This window comes from Phytophthora cinnamomi (assembly GCF_018691715.1).
Source record: "Phytophthora cinnamomi strain GKB4 chromosome Unknown Contig20, whole genome shotgun sequence".
Lineage (NCBI taxonomy): Eukaryota > Oomycota > Peronosporomycetes > Peronosporales > Peronosporaceae > Phytophthora > Phytophthora cinnamomi.
The window spans coordinates 406,208-431,377 of NW_027150953.1; the positions used below are offsets into that span (position 1 = coordinate 406,208).

Sequence of the window (25,170 nt, forward strand, 5' to 3'; positions counted from 1 at the left end):
TGCTTACGCGCAGCGCGCACGATATTTGGTATCAAATATCGTGACTAACCCGATTGACGAGGCGACCAAGGTCGTCACGTTCATGAAAGGACTTAGAGATGGGCCCGTGAAGACCTATCTCTTCCGAGAGTACCCGAGTACTCTCGAAGCTGCAATCACCCTTGCCATGCAGGAAGAGTTTAGCCTGCCGCAGGCTAAACTCCATGTAAATGTACCGAAGCCGCAACCGCGCCCGGTAGCGAGGACGGGAGGTCCGGAACCAATGGACCTCTCGAATGCAACGGCCGCTGGTTACCAGCAGCAGGGAGGCAACGTGCGACGCTTCCGCTGCGGAAGGATCGGTCACTTTGCACGGGAGTGCACAGCTCCCATGCCCCCTGGAGGTGGCCGTCGTGGCGATGCTAGGCATCGCCGCGGACCAACAAACGCAGTAGGCGCGGGGCGCCCTACTGGTAATGCAGTCGCGCGTGCCGACATCGGGCACGCGACACTGAGTACTGCAGCCCCCAGTGAGACCAGCTCTCACTGCAAGAAGCAAGATGACAGGCCGAACCTAGTCATCTTGAAGGTTTACTCGAAGAGAGCGAGTGACTCTCTTCGAGCTTTGGTAGATTCAGGCACGTCGAACAACTTTGTTCGACTACGAAGCCTGCCGAGACTTGACTTCGAGGAGGTAAAGCGCTTCTCGTACAAACAACGAGTGTTTGTCGAACACTTTATCGCCCTGGACCTGGACGATAAGTTCGACGTGGTAATGGGCATGCCGTGCAAGCCACAGCATGATCCGGTGATAGACTGGAAGAAGCGCACGCTCGTGCGCTTCGGCCGCGACAGCGGAACAGAGAGCGATGGTCCTGTTACCGCAGCGCACGCACCAGCAGGTGCGCGCGGCTCACCAGTCGAGACAGCGCTTCATGCTGCTGTCCCGGAGTGCCCAGGAAGTGCGCGAGGACGCGCACAAGTGAAACCCACGTCGGCAATGCTGCCGACGTCAGAAGAAAAAGACGTACGGGTTCCGGGAACCAATACCCACGTTCAAGCGTGTAAGGGACGGTCCCTGACCAGGTCGACAACGACGCGTCGGCTCCCGGAGCCGACGCACCCTCGGTCATGAGGGGCTCCGCCAATGAATGGATAGCGTCGAGGTGACGAAGGCGTGTCAACTCCGGGGAGTTGACGCTGCAAACAGTGCGGACGGTTGCAAACGTACCGCACTGACGCAATTGCATGCTGTCGTGCAGCCGGGCTGCACGACGAAGCGTCATGCGATCAAGCCGGGCTTGATATCGCACGCCCGCAGACAGGGTCTGCCGGCGAAGGACACATTACCGTGCAGCCGGGGCTGCACGAAGGAAAATGCGGTCAAGCCGGGCTTGATACCGCGCGCCCGCGGACAGGATCCGCCGGCGAACGACTGTCCACGGCCGGGCCTGGACAAGAAGAACAACTGTGCGGAGCCGGGCTCCGCACAACAAGAAGACGGTGCAAGCGGAAAACGCTGCGCAAGTCTCGGTCCGGACCGAGACGCAGCAAACGGTCTGCTGGGCAGACTGCGGCGGTGACGCCGAATGTCAAGACGCTAAGCGTCTTGACGCGCACTGGATTCCAGTATCGTGACATGGGAACTCGCTAGTCCTCCGACGGCGGCGTCAGGTTGACCTCGCTTCCGTGGCTGGAAGCGCGCGACTTGCACGATGGACGCATCGAAGCAAGTCTGCGCGTTCTCGGACAGCGAAAGAACGGCGAGGCGAGGCGTGGGGCAGCTCTTCATGGGAAGTACCACTGAGTGAAGACACTCTCGATTGCGAAGAATAGCGAGAGCGCTTCGAGGAACAAGGTTGGGACTCGCTGAAGTCGAGTCCCTATTACGAATTGTTGAGGGAGTACAAAGACGTACTCCCGGAAGACATTCTGCGGAGCTTCCGCAGGATAAGGGCATTCAGCACGAGATTGATCTCGTGCCGGGCACAATGCTGTGTCACGCGGCAGTGGCCACTGCCGCGAGCAAGTGAAAGCGATCGACGACTTCTTTGAAAGTAGTCGTAAAAGCCAGAGTTCGTGCGGAATCAAGTCCCCGCACAGTGCTCCGACGTTCTGTGTCAAGAAGCCACAGGGCGGATGGCGCATCGTTCATGCCTACAACAAGCTGAACGATGCGACGGTACGCAGACGCCGATACCGCGAAAAGATGTTATCATCGATTCGATGGCCAGGAGCACCGTTTACAGTGCTCTCGACTTGCGAGATGGATTTTTATCAAATCCTAATGCGTGAGAGCGATATCCCTCTCACGGCAGTGAGCACGCCAAGCGGCATGCTCTGGGAATGGCTAGTAATGCCGCGGTGGCTTAAGAATGCCCCTGCGACTTTCAACAGGTGCGTGACGCACTTGTTGCGCTCGGTGCGCGACTTCGCACCGAGCTACTTCGATGTATTCATCCACAGCCGGGCTGTGGACGGGAAGACCGACATTGAGATGCACAGGGTGCATCTCCGGAAGCTTCGCAGAGCTTATGCGAAAGCATAAGCTCTACGCGAACCTGAAGAAGTGTATCTTCGGGGCGAGCGAGATACCGTCCTCAGGGTGTCTCGTAGGGAAGAATGGTGTTCGCCCTGACCCGGAAAAGGCCAGAGTGATAAATGAATGGCCAACGCCTTCAAGTGTCAAGGAACTGAGGCAGTTCCTTGAAAGCGGCCATACTTATTAAAGTACGTGGAGGATTATGCGGGCAAGATCCGCCCGCTGTCACAGCTTCTTAAGAAAGAAGCTGTGTGGAATTAGACACCCGGTGCCAAAGGCATTCGATGCAGTCAAGCGGGGCTTGACTGAGGCGCCGATCCTGGCAGTGGCCGACCAAGATCGCCCATTTCACGTAGTGTGACGCATCCGATTTCGCGATCGGATGCGCGTTAACGATCACGAGAGCCGTGATCGTGTCGTGTACTACCAATCGCGTCAGCTGAAGCCAGCTGAGCGCAACTATCCAGTGCATGACAAGGAACTCCTTGCCATGAAGTATGCACTCGCAAAGTTCCGAGTGTACTTGCTCGGGAGTAGACCATTTGTGGTCTACACCGACCATGCTTCACTGCGCACCGCAGTGAAGTCGCCACACTTCACAAAGAATGGCGAGATGGCTCTCATTCTTTGCGGAGTATAACTTCCGGGTCGAATACAAACCCGGAAGATTGAACGTGGTGGCCGACGCGTTATCACGTCGGCCGGACTATGCAGAAGCTGCTGACGTCAATGCCATTGACGCCATGCGATCGAGCAAACCCACATCATCTCTGTTGATGATGTGAAGGCCGCGTACGCGCACGACGCGGACGCGAAGCTCTGCTGGCCTATGGCACAGCGCCTTCTGACAAGTCCCGTCAGAAGCTGCCCAAGCACCTTCGAGCGCGTGCACACCGCTTTCGTGTGCACGACGGACTGCTATCTACAACGTGAAGTCGACGACAACGCGGATCGCGTCGTCGTGCCAAATGACCATGACCTGCGACTCAGGATCATGTACGAGTATCATGATGCCCCGACTGCGGGACATCTCGGACGTGAGAAGACTTACGTCCTTCTCACGCGCGACTTCTACTGGCACCACCAGTATAAGTGGGTGCGCAAGTACATCCGTGCTTGCGAGGTATGCCAACGCGTGAAGCCTGCGCCATTCGCACAGGCTCCACTGCAATCACTACCGACTCCGTCGGAGTGTTGGAAGTCCATGTCTTTGGACTTCATCTTTGGTCTTCCCCCGGATAGCGGAGGGAACACCGGTGTTGTGGTCTTTGTAGACCGTTTCAGCAAGATGGTACATCTTGCTGCGGTGCCAGCAGAGGTGACCGCGAAGCAGACAGCCCGTCTGCTCGTCGACATGGTGTTCAAACACCATGGCATGCCGACCGACATTGTGTCGGACAGAGACCCGCGCTTCACAGCGCATCTGTGGCAAGAAGTGTTTACACTTCTTGGGAGCCAGCTTTCCATGTCGACTGCGGATCATCCGCAGACGGACGGTCAAACCGAGAGCGTGAATCGCGTGCTCGTCGATATGTTGATGAGCTACGCTCACTCGTTCCAATACTGGAGCGAGTGCTTATCGATGGCAGAGTTTGCCATCAATAACTCAGTGCATGCCTCGACCGGGCATACACCGTTCTACGTGAATGCCATGCGGCATCCACGTCTACCGAGTTTACTCGGAGTGATGGCTCCCACTTTAAGTGGGGGAGGATCTACGACTGCAATACAGCAGCCGCAGAAAACTGCTGACACTTGCACAGTGTCAGCTGCAACAATGAACAAACCACATGAGTCTGCGCAGGGCGCAGACTCCCCCTACAACAAGGGCAAAGACCACGGGTCTGCGCAGGGAGCAGACACCGCGAAGAACCACGCAGAGGCCGGGCCTCTAGCGGAGAACGAGCTGAATGACTTCAGCTCAGATGCAATCAATTTCATCACCAAAAGACAAGCCGTGATTCGGTTTGTCCAAGATGCAATAGCAGCTTCTGTTGATCAACAGAAGCTGAACGCAGACAATGTGGGCAGAGGCAATACAAATGAATTCAAAGTTAGTTCATTGGTCTTGTTAGCTACACAAAACCTGCCTAAACATGCAGTTTCGGATTTCGGAGCAAGCAAGCTTGCTCCGCGCTTCATCGGGCCGTTCACTGTGTTGGCACGCCACGGCAACGCATACACGCTAGACATACCGTCTAGCATGCGCCTCCATCCGACCTTTTACGTCGGACGGCTGAAGCCATACCTGCAGCACGAGCCATCTAGCTCGGCTGACCCGAAGCCTCGGCAGGAACCGAGGCAGAAGCGGAATCCTTGGCCTCGGCAACGAACAGCCTCTCCTCCAGCGCGCGGACGCGCTGGAGCAACTCCTTCATCTGGGTCCCCAGCTCAACCTGGATATTCGAGGCGGTCTGCGAGACCGCCGCGATTTGGGCCTTCTGGTTCGCCAGCTCCTGTTTTAGGGCGGCGAACTCAGTGCCCTACAGACGCTCCACGGCGGTCACCCGGTCGTGGAGAGGCACATACTGATCAGCCCGGGGCTGATCATACCCGGCGCGTGTTTCCACCCCCGCCACCGCCGATCCGTGACGCCCGCTGCTCAACCCGCTGGATTGTTGAGCGGATTGTTGACCATAGTATCCCGAAAACGAACCCTCAAGGGGCTCGTTTTCGTATTCGTTGGAGAGGATTTCCTCCCCATCAAGATACACGGGAGCCGCGGAACGTCTTGCTGGAGGACGTTCCGGAAATGGTGAGGGCGTACGAGGAGCAGTACGCGCTGGCGCAGCGGAAGTAACACGAGCGCTGCGATCATCGCTAGCGCCCGAACCCTCACGTGCTAAGAACTTAGCACGGAGCTCTTTGAGACTCTCGGGCACACGAAACGACGTGTACCCGTTCAGGTCGCGGTCGCTCAAGCGGACCGCGCCTGGAAAGCACTTCGTGCACTGAAAGCCCTCGGGCACAGCGCACGGCACATTTGCCTCCTCAGCAGCAACATGAAGTTGCTCCAGCTTTCCACGCTTCGAGTACGTCTCGAAGCGATCACGCGCTTGCTTAATCCGATCACGGTAAGCACTCGGCCTCTTGTTGAAGTTCTCAACAAAGGCGTTCCAGCTTTGACAAAGTGCCTGCCATTCGGGCACTTTGCTGCGAGAAGAGGTCTTCTTGCTTTGAAACCATCGGAGCTCATGAAAGAGTCCGATGTAGTAATCGCGCCTTTGATGCGTTTCCGCATCAAAGTGCAGCTCGGCAGCCACAGCGTCATCTTTGATGGCGCTGCATACGTACAGCGGCACCTCATTCGGACGTACAGCGGCACCTCATTCGGAGGTACCGAGTTCCCATACCGATCCGTGATCTCGGACGCGGTCGGCATCCACGGATCGCGCGCTGCAGAGAGCCTTGAGCTTTAACATCACGCGCTGCAGCAGCAGCGCGCGGAGTACTGAGAGCCCCAGCCGAAGCGAGAGGGGTATCACTCTCAGTACGCGAACGCTTCGAACTCGAAGCGTCCGATTCGTCCCCTTCACGCGGGCGAACGTTCTTGGCGTGAGGGTCGAGCGATTCGCTCGACACTGAGTCTTTACGCTTTGAGGGCGAGTCTTCCTCGCCCTCCATGTCTTCATCGTCGTGGTCGAAGTCGACGACGTCACCGTACTTCGCCTTCTGGCGTTCGAAGTAGTCGTCGATGGAGAGATGACTCCCCATCGACTTAGCGGACTTCTTCTGAGGCGCGCTCATCGTTGAATGAGCGCGGATTTCTTCTCCAAACGCGGAGAATTGACGAATGGTCAATTCCAAAGATTGACGTGCGGGGACCCCGCGCGTCTAACCTTAAGGGGGGGATGGTGTAACGGGGTTACACGTACAAGTGGCTGCAAGCCACTTGTGAATTTAACAGATAGGTTATCTGTTAAACGTTTTGGATACTTCCTCACATTGGTGTAAGACACACCGATGGATACATTGAAGTGGACCACCACAGTAAGTGGTCCACACATACCCAAAGATCCTATTGGTAGAAAGCAGCATCTTTCTACCAATCAGAGACATGCATATTAGCGGGGCTCTGACAGCCAGCCGCTGCCAACCCTTTCATAGATGATAAACAGTTTTTAGCAGATTTTAGAGGAAGATCAATTTACAAACAATACAGTTCTCATTTTACCTCAAACTAGCTACTTGGAGTCTTGTCTAAAGTTAACTTATATTTGTGTATTCAAATATAATTAACCTAAGTAATTACTAAGTACTTACGCTTCCTCATACACGTTGCGCAACGTGTAAGCTAAAGTAGTGAGTCAAGTTAGACCCACTACAATGGTCATTCGGCACGACGACGCGATCCGCGTTGTCGTCGACTGCATTGTAAAGCAGTAGTCCGTCGTGCACACGAAAGCGGTGTGCACGCGCACGAAGGTGTTTGGGCAACTTCTGACGAGCCTTGTCAGAAGGTGTTGTGCCATAGGCCAACAAGAGCTTCGCGTCCGCGTCGTGCGCGTACGCGGCCTTCACATCGTCCAACAGAGGCGACGTGGGTTTGCTTGATCGCATGGCGCCAATGGCATTGACGTCAGCAGCTTCTGCGTAGTCCGGCCGACGTGATAACGCATCGGCCACCACATTCAATCTTCCGGGCTTGTATTCAACCCGGAAGTTATACTCCGCAAAGGATGAGAGCCATCTCGCCATTCTTTGTGATATGTGTGGTGCCTTCACTGCAGTGCGCAGTGATGCATGGTCGGTGTAGACCACGAATGGTCTACTTCCAAGTAGAAACACTCGGAACTTTGCGAGTGCATATTTCATGGCAAGGAGTTCCTTATCATGTACAGGATAGTTGCGCTCAGCTGGCTTCAGCTGACGCGATTGGTAGTAGACGGCACGATCACGGCCCTCGTGTTCGTGCTGCATCAACGCACATCCGATCGCGAAGTCGGATGCGTCACATACGACGTGGAATGGACGCTCTTGGTCAGCCACTGCCAAGATCGGCGCCTCAGTCAAGCCCCGCTTGACTGCATCGAATGCCTTTTGGCAATCGGTTGTCCAATTCCACAAAGCTTCCTTCTTAAGAAGCTGTGACAGCGGGCGGATCTTGCCCGCGTAATCCTCCACGTACTTGCACAAGTATGTGGCCAAGCCAAGGAACTGTCTCAGTTCCTTGACACTTGAAGGCGTTGGCCATTCATTAATCACTCAGACCTTTTCCGGGTCAGGGCGAACACCATTTTTCCTACGAGACACCCGAGGACGGGTATCTCGCTCGCCCCGAAGATGCACTTCTTCAGGTTCGCGTAGAGCTTATGCTTTCGCATAAGCTCAAGTAGCCTCCGGAGATGCATCTCAATGTCGGTCTTCCCGTCCACAGCCCGGCTGTGGATGAATACATCATCGAAGTAGCTCGGTGCGAAATCGCGCACCGAGCGCAACAAGTGCGTCACGCACCTGTTGAAGGTCGCAGGGGCGTTCTTAAGCCCCTGCGGCATTACTAGCCATTCCCAGAGTATGCCGCTTGGCGTGCTCACTGCCGTGAGAGGGATATCGCTCTCACGCATTAGGATATGATAGAATCCATCTCGCAAGTCGAGAGCACTGTAGACGGTGCTCCCGGCCATCGAATCGATGATAACATCTTTTCGCGGTATTGGCGTCTGCGCCGGTACCGTCGCATCGTTCAGCTTGTTGTAGGCATGAACGATGCGCCATCCGCCCTGTGGCTTTTTGACACAGAACGTCGGAGCACTGTGCGGGGACTTTGAATCCCGCACTTGTCCTGCTTTGCAACGACTTTCAAAGAAGTCGTCGATTGCTTTTACCTGCTCTCGCGGCAGTGGCCACTGCCGCGTGACACAGTACTTCGTGCCCGGCACGAGATCAATCTCGTGCTGAATGCCCTTATCCTGCGGAAGCTCCGCAGGAATCTCTTCCGGGAGTACGTCTTTGTACTCCCTCAACAATTCGTAATAGGGACTCGACTTCAGCGAGTCCCAACCTTGTTCCTCGAAGCGCTCTCGCTTCGTTTTCGCACTGAGAGTGTCTTCACTCTCAGTGGTACTCCCCATGAAGAGCTGCCTCAGCTCTTCGCTCTCGCTCTCCGTTCTTCCGCTGTCCGAAAGAACGCAGACTTGCTCGATGCGTCCATCGTGCAAGTCGCGAGTGAAGCGCTTCCAGTTCATGGCTGGAAGTGAAGTCAACTCCGACGCCGTCGTCGGAGGATTAACGAGTTCCATTTCCTGATACTGGAATCCAGTATCGGTGTGCGTCAAGACGCTTAGCGTCTCGACATCCGGCGTCATCGCCTCTGTCTGCCCAGCAGACTGCTCTTGTTGCGTCTCGGTCCCGGACCGAGACTTGCGCAGCATTTTCCGCTTGCGCTGTCTTCTTGTTGTGCGGAGCCGGGCTCCGCACAGTTGTTCTTCTGGTCCAGGCCCGGCCGTGGACAGTTGTTCGCCGGCGGACCCTGTCCGCGGGCGCGCGGTATCAAGCCCGGCTTGATCGCATGGCGCTTCGTCGTGCAGCCCGGCTGCACGACAGCATGCAAATTGCGTCAGTGCGGTACGTTTGCAACCGTCCGCACTGTTTGCAGCGTCAACTCCCGGAGTTGACACGCCTTCGTCACCTCGACGCCATTCATTGGCGGAGCCCCTCATGACCGAGGGTGCGTCGGCTCCGGGAGCCGACGCGTCGTTGTCGACCTGGTCAGGGACCGTCCCTTACACGCTTGAACGTGGGTATTGGTTCCCGGAACCCGCACGTCTTTTTCTTCTGACGTTGACAGCCTTGCCGACGTTGGTCTCACTTGTGCTCGCCCTCGCGCACTTCCTGGGCACTCCGGGACAGCAGCATTAAGCGCTGTCTCGACTGGTGAGCCGCGCGCACCTGCTGGTGCGTGCGCTGCGATAACAGGACCATCGCTCTCTGTTCCGCTGTCGCGGCCGAAGCGCACGAGCGTGCGCTTCTTCCAGTCTATCACCGGATCATGCCGTGGCTTGCACGGCATGCCCATTACCACGTCGAACTTATCGTCCAGGTCCAGGACGATAAAGTGTTCGACAAACACTCGTTGTTTGTACGAGAAGCGCTTTACCTCCTCGAAGTCAAGTCTCGGCAGGCTTCGTAGTCGAACAAAGTTGTTCGACGCGCCTGAATCTACCAAAGCTCGAAGAGAGTCACTCGCTCTCTTCGAGTAAACCTTCAAGATGACTAGGTTTGGCCTGTCATCTTGTTTCTTGCAGTGAGAGCTGGTCTCACTGGGGGCTGCAGTCCTCAGTGTCGCGTGCCCGATGTCGGCACGCGCGACTGCATTACCAGTAGGGCGCCCCGCGCCTACTGGATGTTCGCGTTTTTTGTTGGTCCGCGGCGATGCCTAGCATCGCCACGACGGCCACCTCCAGGGGGCATGGGAGCTGTGCACTCCCGTGCAAAGTGACTGATCCTCCCGCAACGGAAGCGTCGCACGTTGCCTCCCTGCTGCTGGTAACCAGCAGTTGTTGCGTTCGAGAGGTCCATTGGTTCCGGACCTCCCGTCCTCGCTACCGGGCGCGGTTGCGGCCTCGGTTCATTTACATGGAGTTTAGCCTGCGGTAGGCTAAACCCTTCTTGCATGGCAAGGGTAATTGCAGCTTCGAGAGTACTCGGGTACTCTCGGAAGAGATAGGTCTTCACGGGCCCATCTCTAAGTCCTTTCATGAACGTGACGACCTTGGTCGCCTCGTCAATCGGGTTAGTCACGATATTTGATACCAAATATCGTGCGCGCTGCGCGTAAGCATGGACGTCATGCTTACCCTGCTGAAGGTCGAGGAACTCCGCCCTCGACCGGAACTCGTTTTGCGGGGGCTCAAACGCTTGTTTGAGCTCCTCTTTGAACACTTCGTACGTGCTGAAGCACGTAGGATCGGAGAGTCGGCGTCCATACGCCCAACTCCTTGCGCGTCCGCCAAGGCAGGACATGGCGAACGCGACCTTCGACAGCGGGTCGACGATGCGTCGAGCCGCTATGGCTGTGTCGAGTTCGACAAGCCATCGGAGGAGAGGCTCGCCCTCTCTTCCCACGTAATTGCTTACGCTCAACTTTAATGGTTGAGCACGCGGTGTCGTCCCTGACGGCGCCGTCACTGAGGAAGTAGCATCACGCTGCTCCTTCATCATGAATCCCAGAGCAACACCATGTTGCTCCGTCGGCGGTAGCGTACGCAGCATCGCAGCTATCGCCGCTTCTCCAATGACTGTTGACAGTCGTTGGAGGGCTTCCCACTCTGGGTCAGACAGGTAGGGGCAGTCTGCGCGTGCAACATGCGTGGCAGGCGTATTGGAGCTCTCCATGGGCACCTCCGTGCTCATGGGGTTCTCGGCTCCGCGTTCGTACACCGCGTACGAACGTCGCGTAGTCGGTCGTTGGACGGACTACAAAGTGCTACCAGGTGTAGTGGGTCTAACTTGACTCACTACTTTAGCTTACACGTTGCGCAACGTGTATGAGGAAGCGTAAGTACTTAGTAATTACTTAGGTTACTTATATTTGAATACACAAATATAATTTAAATCAGGAAAGACTCCAAGTAGCTAGTTTAAGGTAAAATGAGAACTGTATTGTTTGTAAATTGATCTTCCTCTAAAATCTGCTAAAACGGTTTAGCATCTATGAAAGGGGGTTGACAGCGGCTGGCTGTCAGAGCTCCGCCAATATGCACGTATCTAATTGGTAGAAAGATGCTGCTTTCTACCAATAGGATCGTTGGGTAGGTGTGGACCACTCATTGTGGTGGCCCATTTCAATGTACCCATTGGTGTGACTTACACCAAAGTGAGGAAGTATCAAAGCTTTTTAACAGATATCTTATCTGTTAAAATCACAAGTGGCTTGTAGCCACTTGTGCGTGTAACCCCGTTGCATATTACACCGTGGGGAGAGCGAAAGTCAAAATTACCGTAGCTGGGAACTTGGTGTACTACATGCACCTTTGGGTCGGAGACCAACACGCAATCTTGGGAATGAACTTCATGGTGCCGGCTGGAGTGCACATCCTTACGGCTGACGGCACGGCGTGCCTCCCCGACGAGGTGGGCATTCAGATGATCGGAAGGAGGCCGCTGTACGGCACAAAGCTGCACCCGGTGAACGTTAGAACGCCTGTACGGCTGAACCCGGGACGCACCTTTCGGCCAGACCGGAATGCGCCACTCCTGTGGGTAACGCGAGGGGGCCATGGGTCGCCACATTCGTGAAAGGCAAGATTGGGAGAAGAACCTACCTGCGCGTGACGAACGTGGGAGACTCGGCGATAACACTTGATGCCCACAAGATGCTGGCGTGGTGGACGCCGACCGACGTTCTCCCGCGAGTGCGGGGTTTTGTCCAGTTGGGGTCCCGCCGCTACCAAGAGTGGCAGAATCTGGCTTACGGCGCGACGTGTGACGCGGACGAGGACTGGGTCCTGGTCGAGTTCGTCGGGCCAATGGTTGAGCGCCCCACTTACCCAACGCCCAAGCATATCCTGCGACCGAAACCGAAGGTGGAAGGTTAGCAGCCCGACGCGCGACAGCGACCGGTGTCAATGCTGACTGCCGTCTCCGAAGTAGCCCCGAAGGAACCAGCGCCGGAACCGCTGCTCGAGGGGAGCTCCAGGGAAGCGCCCCAGAAGGAACTGGAAGCACCACCCGACACTTCGCCAGTTGTAACGGGGGAGACCACGGCGAGAGAGGTCCGGAAGGAGACAACGCCGGGGCCGAAACAAGAAACCGAGTCAGACACCGACGACGCGGACGAAGACGACGTGGTGTTGATACATGAAGGATCGGACCTCTTCGCCGAGGGCCTTGAGTCGGAAATGGCCGTGCTGCCGGATCTCTCGTTGACGGCCGAGGTGAAGATCGAAGACCTGAAAGTCGGAACGCCAGACGGAGAGTCGACCGAAGAAGTCGCGCGACAGGAAGACCGACTGCGCCAGATCATCTGGATGAGACGGAAGTGGCTGATCGGGAAGGGAATCGCCCTGCCACCCGCGGCCGTGGGCGTCGTTTGCGATATCGACGTGGGTGACGCGAAACCAACAGCTCAACGCGTTCGGAAGATCCAGCCGCAATTCAGAGAGAAGGTGTCGGAGTTGATCAAGGGCTCCTCATCACAGGCATGATCCAGACGTCGAAGTCGCCATGGGCGTCACCAATCGTCGTGATTGTGAAGAAGAACGGCGTCGACATCCGGATCTGCATCGACTATCGCCTAGTCAACGGACTCACGCAGCTGATGATCTATCCCATGCCGTTCGTCAATTACTTGTTGGAAGACTTGGACAAGTACCTGTGGTACTGCTCCCTCGACATGGCCAGCGGGTTCTGGGTCGTCCCCATGACTGACCGGGCCCGACTCATATCGGCCTTCATTACGCCGATGGGTTTGTTTGAATGGCTGCTGATGCCTTTCGGCCTGTGCGACGCGCCGCAAATATACCAGCGACTGCTGTACAACGCACTCTACGGGTCCCTGAAGCTATCTCCGGACAGCACCACCCGGGACGTCTTCGAAGACGGGAAACCAGAAGCCCCAGGGATCTACTTCGTCTTGGGAAGGAGGTCGCATATCGGCGATATCCTGATTGGCGGTACGTCGTGAGACGACCTGTGCGAGAACGTCGAACGTTTGCTGGATGTCTGCGAACGGTGGTACCTGTCCATCAGTGTAGAGAAGAGTGAGTGGGATATGTCTCGGGTCGACTTCCTAAGTCACAAAGTGTCGAAGCAGGGACTCCAGGCGAAACCCAAGAATCTCGAGTCGCTTACGACATTGGAGTTTCCACGCAAGAACAAGGGGCTGCAGTCGTTCCTGGGTAGTCTCAACTACCACCACCGGTTCATCGCCGACTTCGCGATATACGCGACAGCGCTGTACTCGCTCACGGAGACGGACTTCGACGACTACGTGGCAAGGCCGGAAGTGCGCGAACAAGAAAGATGGATCCACACGACGCATGCCTTTGACGCGCTCAAAACAAAGTTCGCCGAGACCCCGATGTTGAAGCACTTTGACGCGAGTCGAGAGCCCGTCGTAATCGTATATGCCTGTGACTGGACAATCTCAGGTCTACTCGCTCAAGGCCACGACGAAGTGTGCATGCCGGTGAAATTTGTTCGCCGCACGTTGAAGCCCAACGCGTTGAATTACTGCGTCATCGAGAAGGAAATCTTGGCCCTGCTGCGCGTACTGCGTGAATGCTATACGATATTGGTCGGCCGACCGATCCGTGCCTTGACCCGCCATACGACGCTCGCTTGGCTGTTCCGATCCAAAGGACTCCAAGACCGACTCTCACAGTGTGCCGCGGTCCTTTCGCCATGGAGGCTCGAGATCATTCGTTCCACGAAGGGAGAAGAGGAGATCCTGCGCACGCTGGCCGCAAGCATCACGCCCCGAACGTTTGTCGATACCGTTCTCGAGGAAATCGCCCCGCGGAAACGCTCGTCGAAGGCGGTCGTCATCCCGGTTCCAGCTGTAAGGATGTGCTCTCCAGCCGGCACCATGAAGTTCATTCCCAAGATTGCGTGTTGGTCTCCGACCCAAAGGTGCATGTAGTACACCAAGTTCCCAGCCACGGTAATTTTGACTTTCGCTCTCCCCACGGTGTAATATGCAACGGGTTACACGCACAAGTGGCTACAAGCCACTTGTAATTTTAACAGATAAGATATCTGTTAAAAAGTTTTGATACTTCCTCACTTTGGTGTAAGTCACACCAATGGACACATTGAAATGGGCCACCACAATGAGTGGTCCACACCTACCCAACGATCCTATTGGTAGAAAGCAGCATCTTTCTACCAATTAGATACGTGCATATTGGCGGGGCTCTGACAGCCAGCCGCTGTCAACCCCTTTCATAGATGCTAAATAGTTTTAGCAGATTTAGGAGGAAGATCAATTTACAAACAAGACAGTTCTCATTTTACCTAATCTAAGTTACTCGGAGTCTTTCCTGATTTAAATTATATTTGTGTATTCAAATATAATTAACCTAAGTAATTACTAAGTACTTACGCTTCCTCACACACGTTGCGCAACGTGTGAGCTAAAGTAGTGAGTAAAGTTAGACCCACTACACAACCACAACTTTCGACTTGGGTCGAAGTCTTGGCAGCACCATCAAAGCTGTGGACCACTCCTTGGTAGGCTGACTCGAGCATCTCGATGCTGAACGCTGGTGGCTTCTTGACTCGTCCCATGACCGGAATCAGCTCTTCGACGACTGCGTCCAAATGTTCACGAGGAGTAATGCCCGCCCCCAATATGGCAGCGAGTCCATCTTCGTCGCGTTGAACTCTACGAATCTCCAGCGACCACCTTGACAACTCCAGTCCCCACTTCAAGCTTCGTCCTTCAGCGGAACTCGAATTCAGCAACAACTTTAAGACCGAGTAGCGAGTGTAGATCACCACCGGGAATTCCGAACCGTAAATCAATGGTCTGAACAACCCAAAGACCCTCAAGATTGCCAGAACATCCATTTACGCAATATGGTAGCGTAGCCCAAACTCGTTCAGAATGCGGTCGGTGAATCACACCGTCATACATCTGGCCAAGGACTGCACATGCGGCCCAAGGATTGGTGTGAGGTATGATGATGAACTGTCTTCTGCGATCAGGGTGGTGTAGCATGGGCGTTGAGACGATCTTACGCTTCAAGATCTCGAATGCTTCTTTCGCTCGCTCTCAAGGTCTCGTCCTGCACGTATTTGATCCTCGGTCGACTCGTAGAGTGACGCGGCCACCACAGGGAGATCCGAACTTGTTGTAGTAGCTCAAGCTCCCCAAGAAACTCTGAACTCCCTGGAGTGTGAACGGGAACGGCAGGTCTTGAACGGACTTGGCAATCTTGGGCATGGCGCGGATTCCTTCTGCGCTGATCTCGTGTGAAAGGTACGGAATGGTCAACTTGCCAAACTCGCTCTTCGGGAGACTTACAGAAATGTTCCAATATCTCAGCCGGAACAAGAGTGCATTCAAGTCCTCACAGAGTTGGTCCCACGTCGGCGCTCCATGTGCAATGTCGTCAATGTACGAACTGCGTCCGAGTACCGGGCCCGTCTGAGGGGGTGCAGGAATATCGCGCTTGAACACTGTCATCTCGTCGGTCAATGCTGGAACTGCAGCTAAGCGCTCCACCTCGTCCCCCTCATTTTGGTCTTGAACGTCGGAATCACGCAGACCTTGGGCACCAGTGCGATCGAGCTTGGGGATGTCCAGCTTCAGAAACTCCAACACTTCACGATCAACGAGAGCTTCTTCCTCATGTGGCAAGCGCACGAGTCCCCACAGGCAGTGTTAATTACTGCCTGGTAGATGAGCACTCCCTACAGTAGTTGCAACTTGAGCGCAGGCCATCTCCTCAACCGGGTCGGTTTGAACTTCGACGTCCCTAGTCCTTGGACCAGGGTCAGCGGGTATTTGCACCTCTGACTCCACCACACTAAACGTGACCTTCAGCTTCTTCGGCATTTTGTTCACTTGTACCATCCGAACCTGAGTAGTGCCGGGGTCGGTCGTAGCATGATCTTGGACGGCCACGGATAACTCGGCGTTTGCGCGCAGGGCGGCTCTTAGTCATACAACAATTGAGTCAGCCGATCAGCTCGCATCTGGGCTTGGGCAAACGGTGTATTCTCATAAATGAGTTGTTGCCACTCCTGATACTGCCTTTTGCCTGGACGCACGAACCGGCCAGCACGGGGAAAGAAGCCGTACCCCACAATCCGAGCGACATCGGTACGTGTGTCAATCCAAACCAGCTTATCAGAAATGTTCGCCACTTTGACTGCAATCGGCCAAGACCTGACCGAGTAGATGATCTTGGTCACCCATTGATCACCACTCCGGCCCAAATCACTTCACTCTGGGGATTGGACTGCCCATAGTCGATGCGAATAATCGCACTCTGCCCTGGTCGCAAGTAAAGACTCTCTGTTGACCTCACAGGCAGATCCAAGCCCACACAGGTGCGGTCAAGTTCGCCATACATCAAGATCGTTTCCTCATCCGGGTTCATACCAAGCAATACATCCACTCCTTCACCAATATTCGTAACCCAGAGCCGGAAAACGTAGACCACCCTTGCGCCAAGCGTGATCTTGACCTCGGCATGTGCTGATATATACGTCGGAACGCCTCCCAGTCCTGAAACCTTCATCTTCTTGTGCGTCTGTAGTTTGAGCTTCAACTTACGCGCAAAGTCAAAACTCAGCATACTAATAGACGCACCAGAGTTCAGGGGAATCTTGGTCCGACACTCATTCACAGCACCATGCACTACGGCAACCTCATGCGTTTCATCTGGTTCATGATCTCCCCACCATCCATAACGCTCGCCTGGGTGTAGTCGTAACTCCACCCGGGAGTCCGCGCCCGAGGTATCCTGCTGCACATTGTGTGAATGCACAGGGCTTGAGCGCAAGTTGGTTGAATAATGGCATGAATCTTGAAACACGTTCATGCATTGTTGGTTATCTTGGTCTCTCCTTCTTCTTTTTCAGCTCTGGGCCGACGTACACTAAGGCACATAACTCTGGGGTCTTCTTTAGCCCGACGCGTTCTGGAACCCCTTCTAGCGGGCTTAATAGTTTAACGACTTCTCCTCAGAGTCAGCTTCACCAGTCTGGACAGCGTCCAGGGTCTGGTCCTTGAGTGCACCTTGGCGCGTGAGCTTCTTCATGGCTTGAAACGCTCTCCAATCTTCACAAGAAATTCCACGATGGAACCGGCTGCAACCTGGACACGGATTCGTCCGGCAATCTTCAGTCGTATGGCCTTGCTGATGGCATCGACCACAAATCAAGTCCGCCCAGCAATTGTCCTTCGAGTGTCCAAACTTCCCACAATTCTCGGATGTCATTGACATGGCGCGTTACCTGAACGCGGTGACATGGGCCTTGATCTCAGATCCGGGTCTGGACGCTGGTCAACCGTCTGAGTTGGGGGACGCCATTCATCAGCTTCGGACGCGGTAGACTCCCTTGGCCACATCTTCGGTCTTGAACACAGGTTGCTGTTCAGCACGCGGGGCCTTGGCTGCGCGATGCTCGCGTCGCTGGGCCAACGCAACCTGAGCAGCGGGGGTCACTGGTCTTCCTTCATCATCTAGCTCTTCAAACCGGACATGTCGCTCAGGTTCCAAGTCTGAATCGGGCTCGGAGTCTTGGACAACGAACGCACGGACAGATATGCGAGGCTTGAAACGGTATTGAGGATCGTTATCGGCGTCTCGCTCGAGCGCACCTGAGCGCTCAGCGTAGGATCCAGTCGTTCGACAATACATGACCTTGAATCGCCGCGACATCTTCTTCCAGGTGTGGCGAACAGACTTCGGGAGCTGGGCGTACCAATCTCGCAGCGAGGAAGGCATGCGTCCACGTAGCTGGTGGATCTTCATCTTGTCCGGCCAGGAACCTTGAGCAGCCATGTCGATGAACCTCTCCCACCAGCCAACTCGGTCCTCCACAGATGCATCTTCGTTGAACTTCTCGACCGCATTATAGTTAATATACGGCCGATACGTCCACACCGTCGTGCCTTCCTTGGTCGTCGTCGAGGTGGTCAGGTCCAGGTCGAAGTCATCGCTCGATTCGCTGCTGAAGCTACTTGACCGCGAGTCGCCGTCGCTGGAGTCCGAGGAGCTTGAGTCAGAGCCGCCGGGGTCAGATGACGGCGGGTCTGCTCCCTCCTTTTCCCTTTACGAGAAGAGGATCGTCTGGGCACAGATGTTTTAGCCGCACGTTTCTTGGCCGCGGCTTCCGACTTGGCTATAGCGCTCTTCGAGGCCACCACAGTCCTCGCCCCTGGGAAGCTTCGGTCTTGTAATGACGTCTCCGGCTTCAGCGCGTTCTTACGCCCATTCTCAACCGGGCGCAGCACAGCGCAGCGCATCGCATTTTTATGCATGTGCGGTGGCATCGGTTGAGAACGTCCGTGCGCCCACCGGGCGCACCAAAGCGCACGCTGAACAGTTGGCGAAACCATTTGTTGAAGAGACAGCTATCGAGAATGAGCTCCGAGGACAATACCGCCACAAGGGCTCCGTTTGCACAAGCGCGGCGCCCTGCACCGCTCGTGTCCCCATTTATTCCGAGCGAGTTCACGTCGTTTGCTTCGCTGGGGAGCCAGCATCTACCAGCAGCTTCTTTTTCTGCCCATCTACACAGTTGCAAGAGAGCGCGGACTGAAAGTCAAATACAATTTACCCAGAGAAAAATAAGGCATCTATTGGTGCATTCTGCCGTTTACTTAAATTGTTGTGCTGCGGCGTGCTCTGTTGTGTGCAGGTCGATTCCGGTTAAGCGGTACAATGCGATCCATCACTACGACTCGTGCCACCTCGTCCATGACCTCAATACGGCGACCACCACTGGTCTCACACTGCGTGGGCAAGTAGGATAGATCTCGCGATTCATTCCACGTTCAAAGTTCTCTACGCATCGCCTTTCTAGTTTTTTCGCGCCCAACGAGTTCTCAAATGCGTATTGACCAATGCATAAATTGTGTAAACGCATGCGCACGTGGATAATATGTCCCGCGTTAGCAAGACGAACTCGAAGAGGTCGTTTGAAAATGCGCCACTTATTGACTAACAAGCCGAACGCCATTTCTATACGTATACGACACTGACTTAGGTAGAAATTAAAATTATCCCGATAAGGGCGGCCTCGTGTCTGTGCCTCGTTAAACGGAGTGAGCACCACTCTAGTCTGAGTGTTCGCATTATCAGCCACCACAAAAATACGGCCCACGAATTCGCGAAAGTGTCTCGCTCAGAGACCATTGTGAAAAAGCAACAGAATCATTCCTCCCTCCTGGAGAGCGACAAGTCATTGCCGTAAACCGACTGCGATGGTCACAACAGGCTTGGACATTAAGACCATACCGTTGATAATGCCCTAAAAAAATTAAATTACGTTTCCACATTGAGAACTACGGGGCACTTGAATTGGACACAACCATCCGTCTACCGCACCGATGCAGCCAGGAATTGCGCCCCCGATGCTCAATGCGCGGAAGACAGCCGCACTAAGCTCCATTTCCTCGTCCGTTTCAGGGAATGTCATAGCAAGATGTGCACTACTGTTGATAGCACGTAGTACAGTGTGCACTACTGTTGATAGCACGTAGTACAGCACGCACGATTCTATAGATACCAGCCCTGCTCGTGCCCGTGATGACACGGATGTGATGGTAGCTACCACCAGCAAGCCAACAAATAGAGGCTTGAAACATAGCGGCCGGGAACACTGGTGGCTCTCCACGTGCGGGCCTCGCGGACTGTAGTGGGTCAACTACCAAATCGGCACCAACATAAGAAAGCAAACGCTCGAAACCAGCAGAGCTCATTCGGTAGTACTGATTGAATTCCCCCTCAAGCAACAAACGCTGGGCGTGCAGACCCCAATCCAGACACTCACGAACCACAAGCATGTCACTTTCCTCCTGCACGATTTGAGCGACGAAGCAGGTCAACACTGGTAACAGCACCTCCACAAATTCTTCGCTTTCCACAGGAAACACCATGCTGTTGAATAGCTCAAGGAGATCTTTTTGTGGCAATTTAAGATCACCAAGCAAACAGCTGGTGTTGTGGAGAAGCGAATTCCGGGAAAGGGGGTGATTGGGAGCAATCGGCAAAAATATGGATCTTGACGGAGTCACTATACCGCGGTAGTGACACCCGAGAAGCCAGATCGAGGGGATCTGGTGATGCGGGTGGATCGAGGCTGTCAGATGTGTGTGGCGTCAAAGGGAGACTACTGGAAATACTACAAGATGACACAGAAGACGTCTACATACGGCAGAGGGCCAGATCCGCACTATCGGAAGTGGTTGGATCCAGATCACATGTACCCATGTGGATCCAGACCCGGGTCACCTATACCCAGGCGGATCTGAGCTTCTGAGGGATGACTAGGATACGCTAAGCGGTGGATGGAGCTTACGCCAGCCGAAGGACCCCAGATCAAGACAAGTTAACCCAGATCAGGGACGGTGGGATCCGGATCACATGTACCCATGTGGATCCAGATCCAGATCACATGCACCCATGCGGATCTGGGCCTCTAAGAGGTGGCAATGGCAAGCGAAGTGGAGAAAGGAGTTTGCGACGACCCTGTTGCAGGGTACTGAACCTTGGTACACTGTACCAGTTCCGAGGTACCCGAACCGGTTAACCGAACCGGTCCAATACGACCACACGTTGATTAGACGAGTAGGTTGATTGGACGAGTAGTGTAGAATGATGGTTGATTAGACGCACTAGTTGATAGGACGCACGGCCGCGTGTCTTTAGCACTAGCCTAGGGTGTAAGCTCCAACAATCCAATCATTTCTGAATTTCGATTCAACCCCCCAAGTGACCTTCCTCGCCTCGCCCCAAGCCTCGGCGGTGTCTACGACCAAGTCAACCAGTGCAAGATCCCAGTACGACCTTCTTCAGGTTATGAGCCCAAGCACCATGTCCTCTGTCCAAGACACCAAGATCTCCATCGACAAGTTCAACGGCGACAACTACGCCACGTGGAACCGCTACATGCGTGGCGTGTTCCTGACCAAGTCGGTCAGTGGGCGTCGTGAACCGCGAGACGAAACCAACCTTCGCGGACACGAGGGCCAACGACGACTACGTCAAGTCGAGCAACATCGCGTTCGGCTTGATGTTGCTCCACATGGATGCTGACTACCATCATGTGGTCGACGACTGCGAGGAAGCGTGGGTGGCCTGGACGCGACTGCGTTCGCTCTACGGGGGTCATGAGAGGCTGGACGCATCTACCTGAAGCGCCAGCTCTTCAGCATGGAGATGGCAGAAGGCGGCAATGTGCTTCATCATTGCAATGAAGTCCTCAACATCAGCGCCAAGCTCAGCAACATCAGCGCCAAGATGGAGGATGAAGACGTGGCGATCTGCTTGCTCACGAGAGTCTGCCCAGGCGTTTCGAGAACGTCGTTCGCAACTTGGAGATGAGCAACGCAGAGCTGCGCACTCAAGATGTGATCAAGGTGCTCACGAATGAGCACATCAAGCGGCAGGGGCGAGAAGACGGCTCAGGTGAAGATTGAAGACGCTGCGAGGGGCCTTCAATGCCGAGCGTGAAAGTCTCCACTGCATGTACTGCGGAAAATCGGTGCACGTCGTGGAAAAGTGCTGGACCAAGCAGAAGGAGGGCAGATCGAGGGTGCACGACGTGGCCGGTCTGGTCGCGGTGCGAACAACGTCCAGTGGCGTGACGACAGCGATGACGACTGCGTCGCGTTCGCGGTCTCTATGGAGTGTGGAGTCTCCAGGACCAACAAGTTTCAAGGCTCATGGGCGATCGACAGTGGTGCCACGCACCACATCTGCCAACAAGACCAAGTTTGTCGACATCAAGGTGTGCGACGAAGGTGAACTCACGGTCGCCAACGGCAACACGGCCAAGATCATGGGAGTCGGGACGGTGGTGCAGCGGGTCACTTTGCCCAACGGCAATGAGCGCGACATTCGCATTCAAGATGCACTTTACGTGCCAAGCATGAACAAGAACCTGCTTTCGGTGCCGCAGATCAACCGAAGCGGACTGTTCAAGGTGGTGTTTAATGGTGCTGAAATGCACATCGCACAAAAAACGTCGAAGCAAATCGTGGCTTCCGCGGACCTGATCGACGGTCTCTACTGGCTCCGAGTCCCAAGCTGCGCTGCGAATTCGGTGTCCAAGGCGTCGGTCAACGCGGTGGATCTTCATGCGCGTTTGAGTCACGCGCCGAATGACGTTCTTCGGAAGATGGTCTCAAGTGGCATGGTGACGGGTGCGAAAATGCCGACATCGTCGAAGAAGTCAAGCCAATGTCGTGGGTGCCAACAAGGGAAAATGGTGCAAAAGCCCTTCCCAAGCAACCCGAACAAGCGCAAGTACAAGCCGTTCGAGTTCCTCCACTTCGACATCTGCGGGCCCATGGAAGAAGAGTCGCTGGGTGGCAGTCGCTACTTGCTGTTCATCACGGACGAAGCCAGCGGATGCATGTCGGGATTCTGTCTGCGAGCCAGGTCGGAGAGTGGAGGCTGCTTGCGCCGATTCACCACCAAGGTGGAGAAGCAATTCGATGCCAGGGTGAAGTTCGTGCGCCATGACGGAGCCAAGGAGTTCGCGACCAATTCGCTCTTGGCGTACTACGAAGACCACGGCATCGAAGTGCAGCCCACGGTTCGGTATGCGCACCAAACCAACGCGACGGCTGAACGCGCCAACCGAACCATCGTGATCATCGGCCGCAGCATGCTTCACTACGCCGGGTTGGACAAGACGTTCTGGGCGGAAGCAGCGATGACGGCGATTTACATCAAGAATCGTCTGCCGTCACCCAAGTCGCCCGACAAAACTCCGTTCGAGATCGTCTACAAGTCCAAGCCCAACGTCAAGCACATGCGGATCTTCGGGTGCAAGGCCTACGTTTTGACGCCGAAGGAGAAGCGACTCAAGTGGGACCCGAAAGCTCGTGAAGGAATTTTCATGGGTTACAAGGAGCGTTCCAAGGCGTATCGAGTTTATGACATCGAGGCGGGGCAGGTGGTGATTTCTCGCGATGTCACATTCGATGAGTCAAGCTTCGACGACTCCAAGGCTGCTGATGGTGAAGAAGTCAACCGACTTACCGACGTTTTCGATGACATGCAAGTCTCCGAGGACTCCGGCACAAGGGTGTTCACGCAGGTGGGGAAGCGCAAATCGCGTCCGGACAACCAAGATCGCGACAATGTTCGGCGTCCTCGTCGCAGTGCTGGGCTCGAAGAAGCAAGTGCGCCTGGACGCTCGAAAGATGACGACCAACGTGAATCTACGGCGGCGCAAGATGAAAAATCCAAAGAAGATGATGAAGACGGCTCGACTCCGCCCATGTTCTGGCGTGCAAGTGCGAATGCTGTGGAAGCAAGTGACAGCGCGGAGCCGAAGACGTTTCAAGCTGTGAACGGACCAGACCAAGTCCAGTGGCGCAAGGCAATTCGCGCCGAACTCAAGTCAATGCGGCTGCGAGGTGTTTTCCGCGCCGCTAAACTGCCAACAACCAGCGCGCAGTCGGTACCAAGTGGGTGTTCATGATCAAGCGCAACGCGGACGGATCGATCGAGAAGTTCAAGGCTCGGCTCGTCGCGAAAGGCTTTGTGCAGAAGTATGGCATCGACTACACCGAGACGTTTTTCGCCTGTGGTCAAGTACGTCACGCTGCGAATGATCATTGCGGTTGCCAAGCAAGTACTTCGGATGGACGATGGACCAGCTCGCCGTGGTGACTGCGTTCCGGTACGGCTTGAAGAAGGAGAAGGTGTTCTGCAGCGTGCCTGAAGGCGTGGAACTGGACGACGGTTTCGACTGCGTGGAACTGCTCAAGGCGATTTACGGGCTCAAGCAAGCATCGCGAGTTTGGAACGAGACCTTCGACGAGTATGTGCGCTCCATCGGTTTTGGCGTCTCAAGCTACGACCCCTGCCTCTTCATCAAGGTCGTCGACGGCAAATGCGTTCTGCTGCTGGTCTACTTGGACGACGTCTTGGAGACCGAAAGCTCGGCGGAAATGATAGCGGAAGTCAAGCGCCAACTCAAGTCGCGGTTCGAGATGACCGACAGTGGCAAGTGTTCCTTCGTCCTCGGGATCGAGGTGGTCGACAACGCGGATGGCAGTGTTACGCTGAGCCAAGCTCGCTACATCAACGACATCCTGGAGCGCTTCGGCATGCAAGACTGCAAACCCGCTGCAAGTCCGGTCGACATCAGCATGAAGCTAGTTTCAAGCGACGCCATGACCAAGTTGGACGCGCCATTTCGCGAGGCTGTCGGTGCACTCATGCACTTGATGACATCGACTCGCCCTGACATTGCGTTCGCAGTTGGCTACGTGTCACGCTTCATGGAGAACCCGCAAGTCGAGCACTGGATTGCGGTCAAGCGCATCTTCCGCTACCTTCAAGGGACCAAGTCGCACGGAATCCGCTTCTCGCCGGGCAAGGACATCGACTTTCAAGGTTACTCGGATGCCGACTGGGCTGGTGATCTTAGTGATCGCAAGTCTACGTCGGGCTACCTGTTCCAAGTCGCCGGTGGACCGATCTCATGGGTTTCCAAGAAGCAATCGAGGTGTGTCGCTCTCGACAAGTGAGGGCCGAGTACATCGCACTGAGTTTTGCGATTCAAGAAGGCAAGTGGGTGCACAAGCTGCTGTGCGAGATCCTGGTTGCTGCAGGCGGAGTCGCGCCCGAGTTGAAGATTTTCGAAGACAACCAGTCGTGCATCAAGATGACCAAGAACCCCGTCAACCATGGCCGCGCCAAGCACATCGACATCAAGTACCATCACATCCGCGACGAAGTCAAGCGCGGCGAAGTGATCGTCGAGTGCTGCGAGACTGTCATCATGCTGGCCGACATCATGACCAAGGGACTTGCCGGACCACGACACAAGGACTTGACGGCTGCGCTCGGCGTTCACGCGTGTTCGCACTGAGGGGGCGTGTTGCAGGGTACTGAACCTTGGTACACTGTACCAGTTCCGAGGTACCCGAACCGGTTAACCGAACCGGTCCAATACGACCACACGTTGATTAGACGAGTAGGTTGATTGGACGAGTAGTGTAGAATGAT

The 25,170-nt window shown here is 55.1% G+C and overlaps 2 protein-coding genes across 2 annotated transcripts; both read left to right on the plus strand.

Moving 5' to 3' along the window:
* Positions 1 to 21,015: 21,015 nt before the first annotated feature.
* IUM83_18510 (Copia protein) lies at positions 21,016 to 21,620 on the plus strand (the record flags this gene model as incomplete). The annotated part of the gene is made up of 2 exons (XM_067943516.1): positions 21,016 to 21,113; positions 21,491 to 21,620. The coding sequence occupies 2 exons, from the start codon at positions 21,016 to 21,018 to the stop codon at positions 21,618 to 21,620; spliced, it is 228 nt and encodes a 75-aa protein (XP_067795630.1).
* A 47-nt stretch (positions 21,621 to 21,667) lies between these two features.
* Positions 21,668 to 25,033, plus strand: IUM83_18511 (Integrase catalytic core protein; the record flags this gene model as incomplete). Its single annotated transcript, XM_067943517.1, has 4 exons — positions 21,668 to 23,518; positions 23,605 to 23,748; positions 23,814 to 24,630; positions 24,687 to 25,033. The coding sequence occupies 4 exons, from the start codon at positions 21,668 to 21,670 to the stop codon at positions 25,031 to 25,033; spliced, it is 3,159 nt and encodes a 1,052-aa protein (XP_067795629.1).
* Between the last annotated feature and the right edge of the window lie 137 nt (positions 25,034 to 25,170).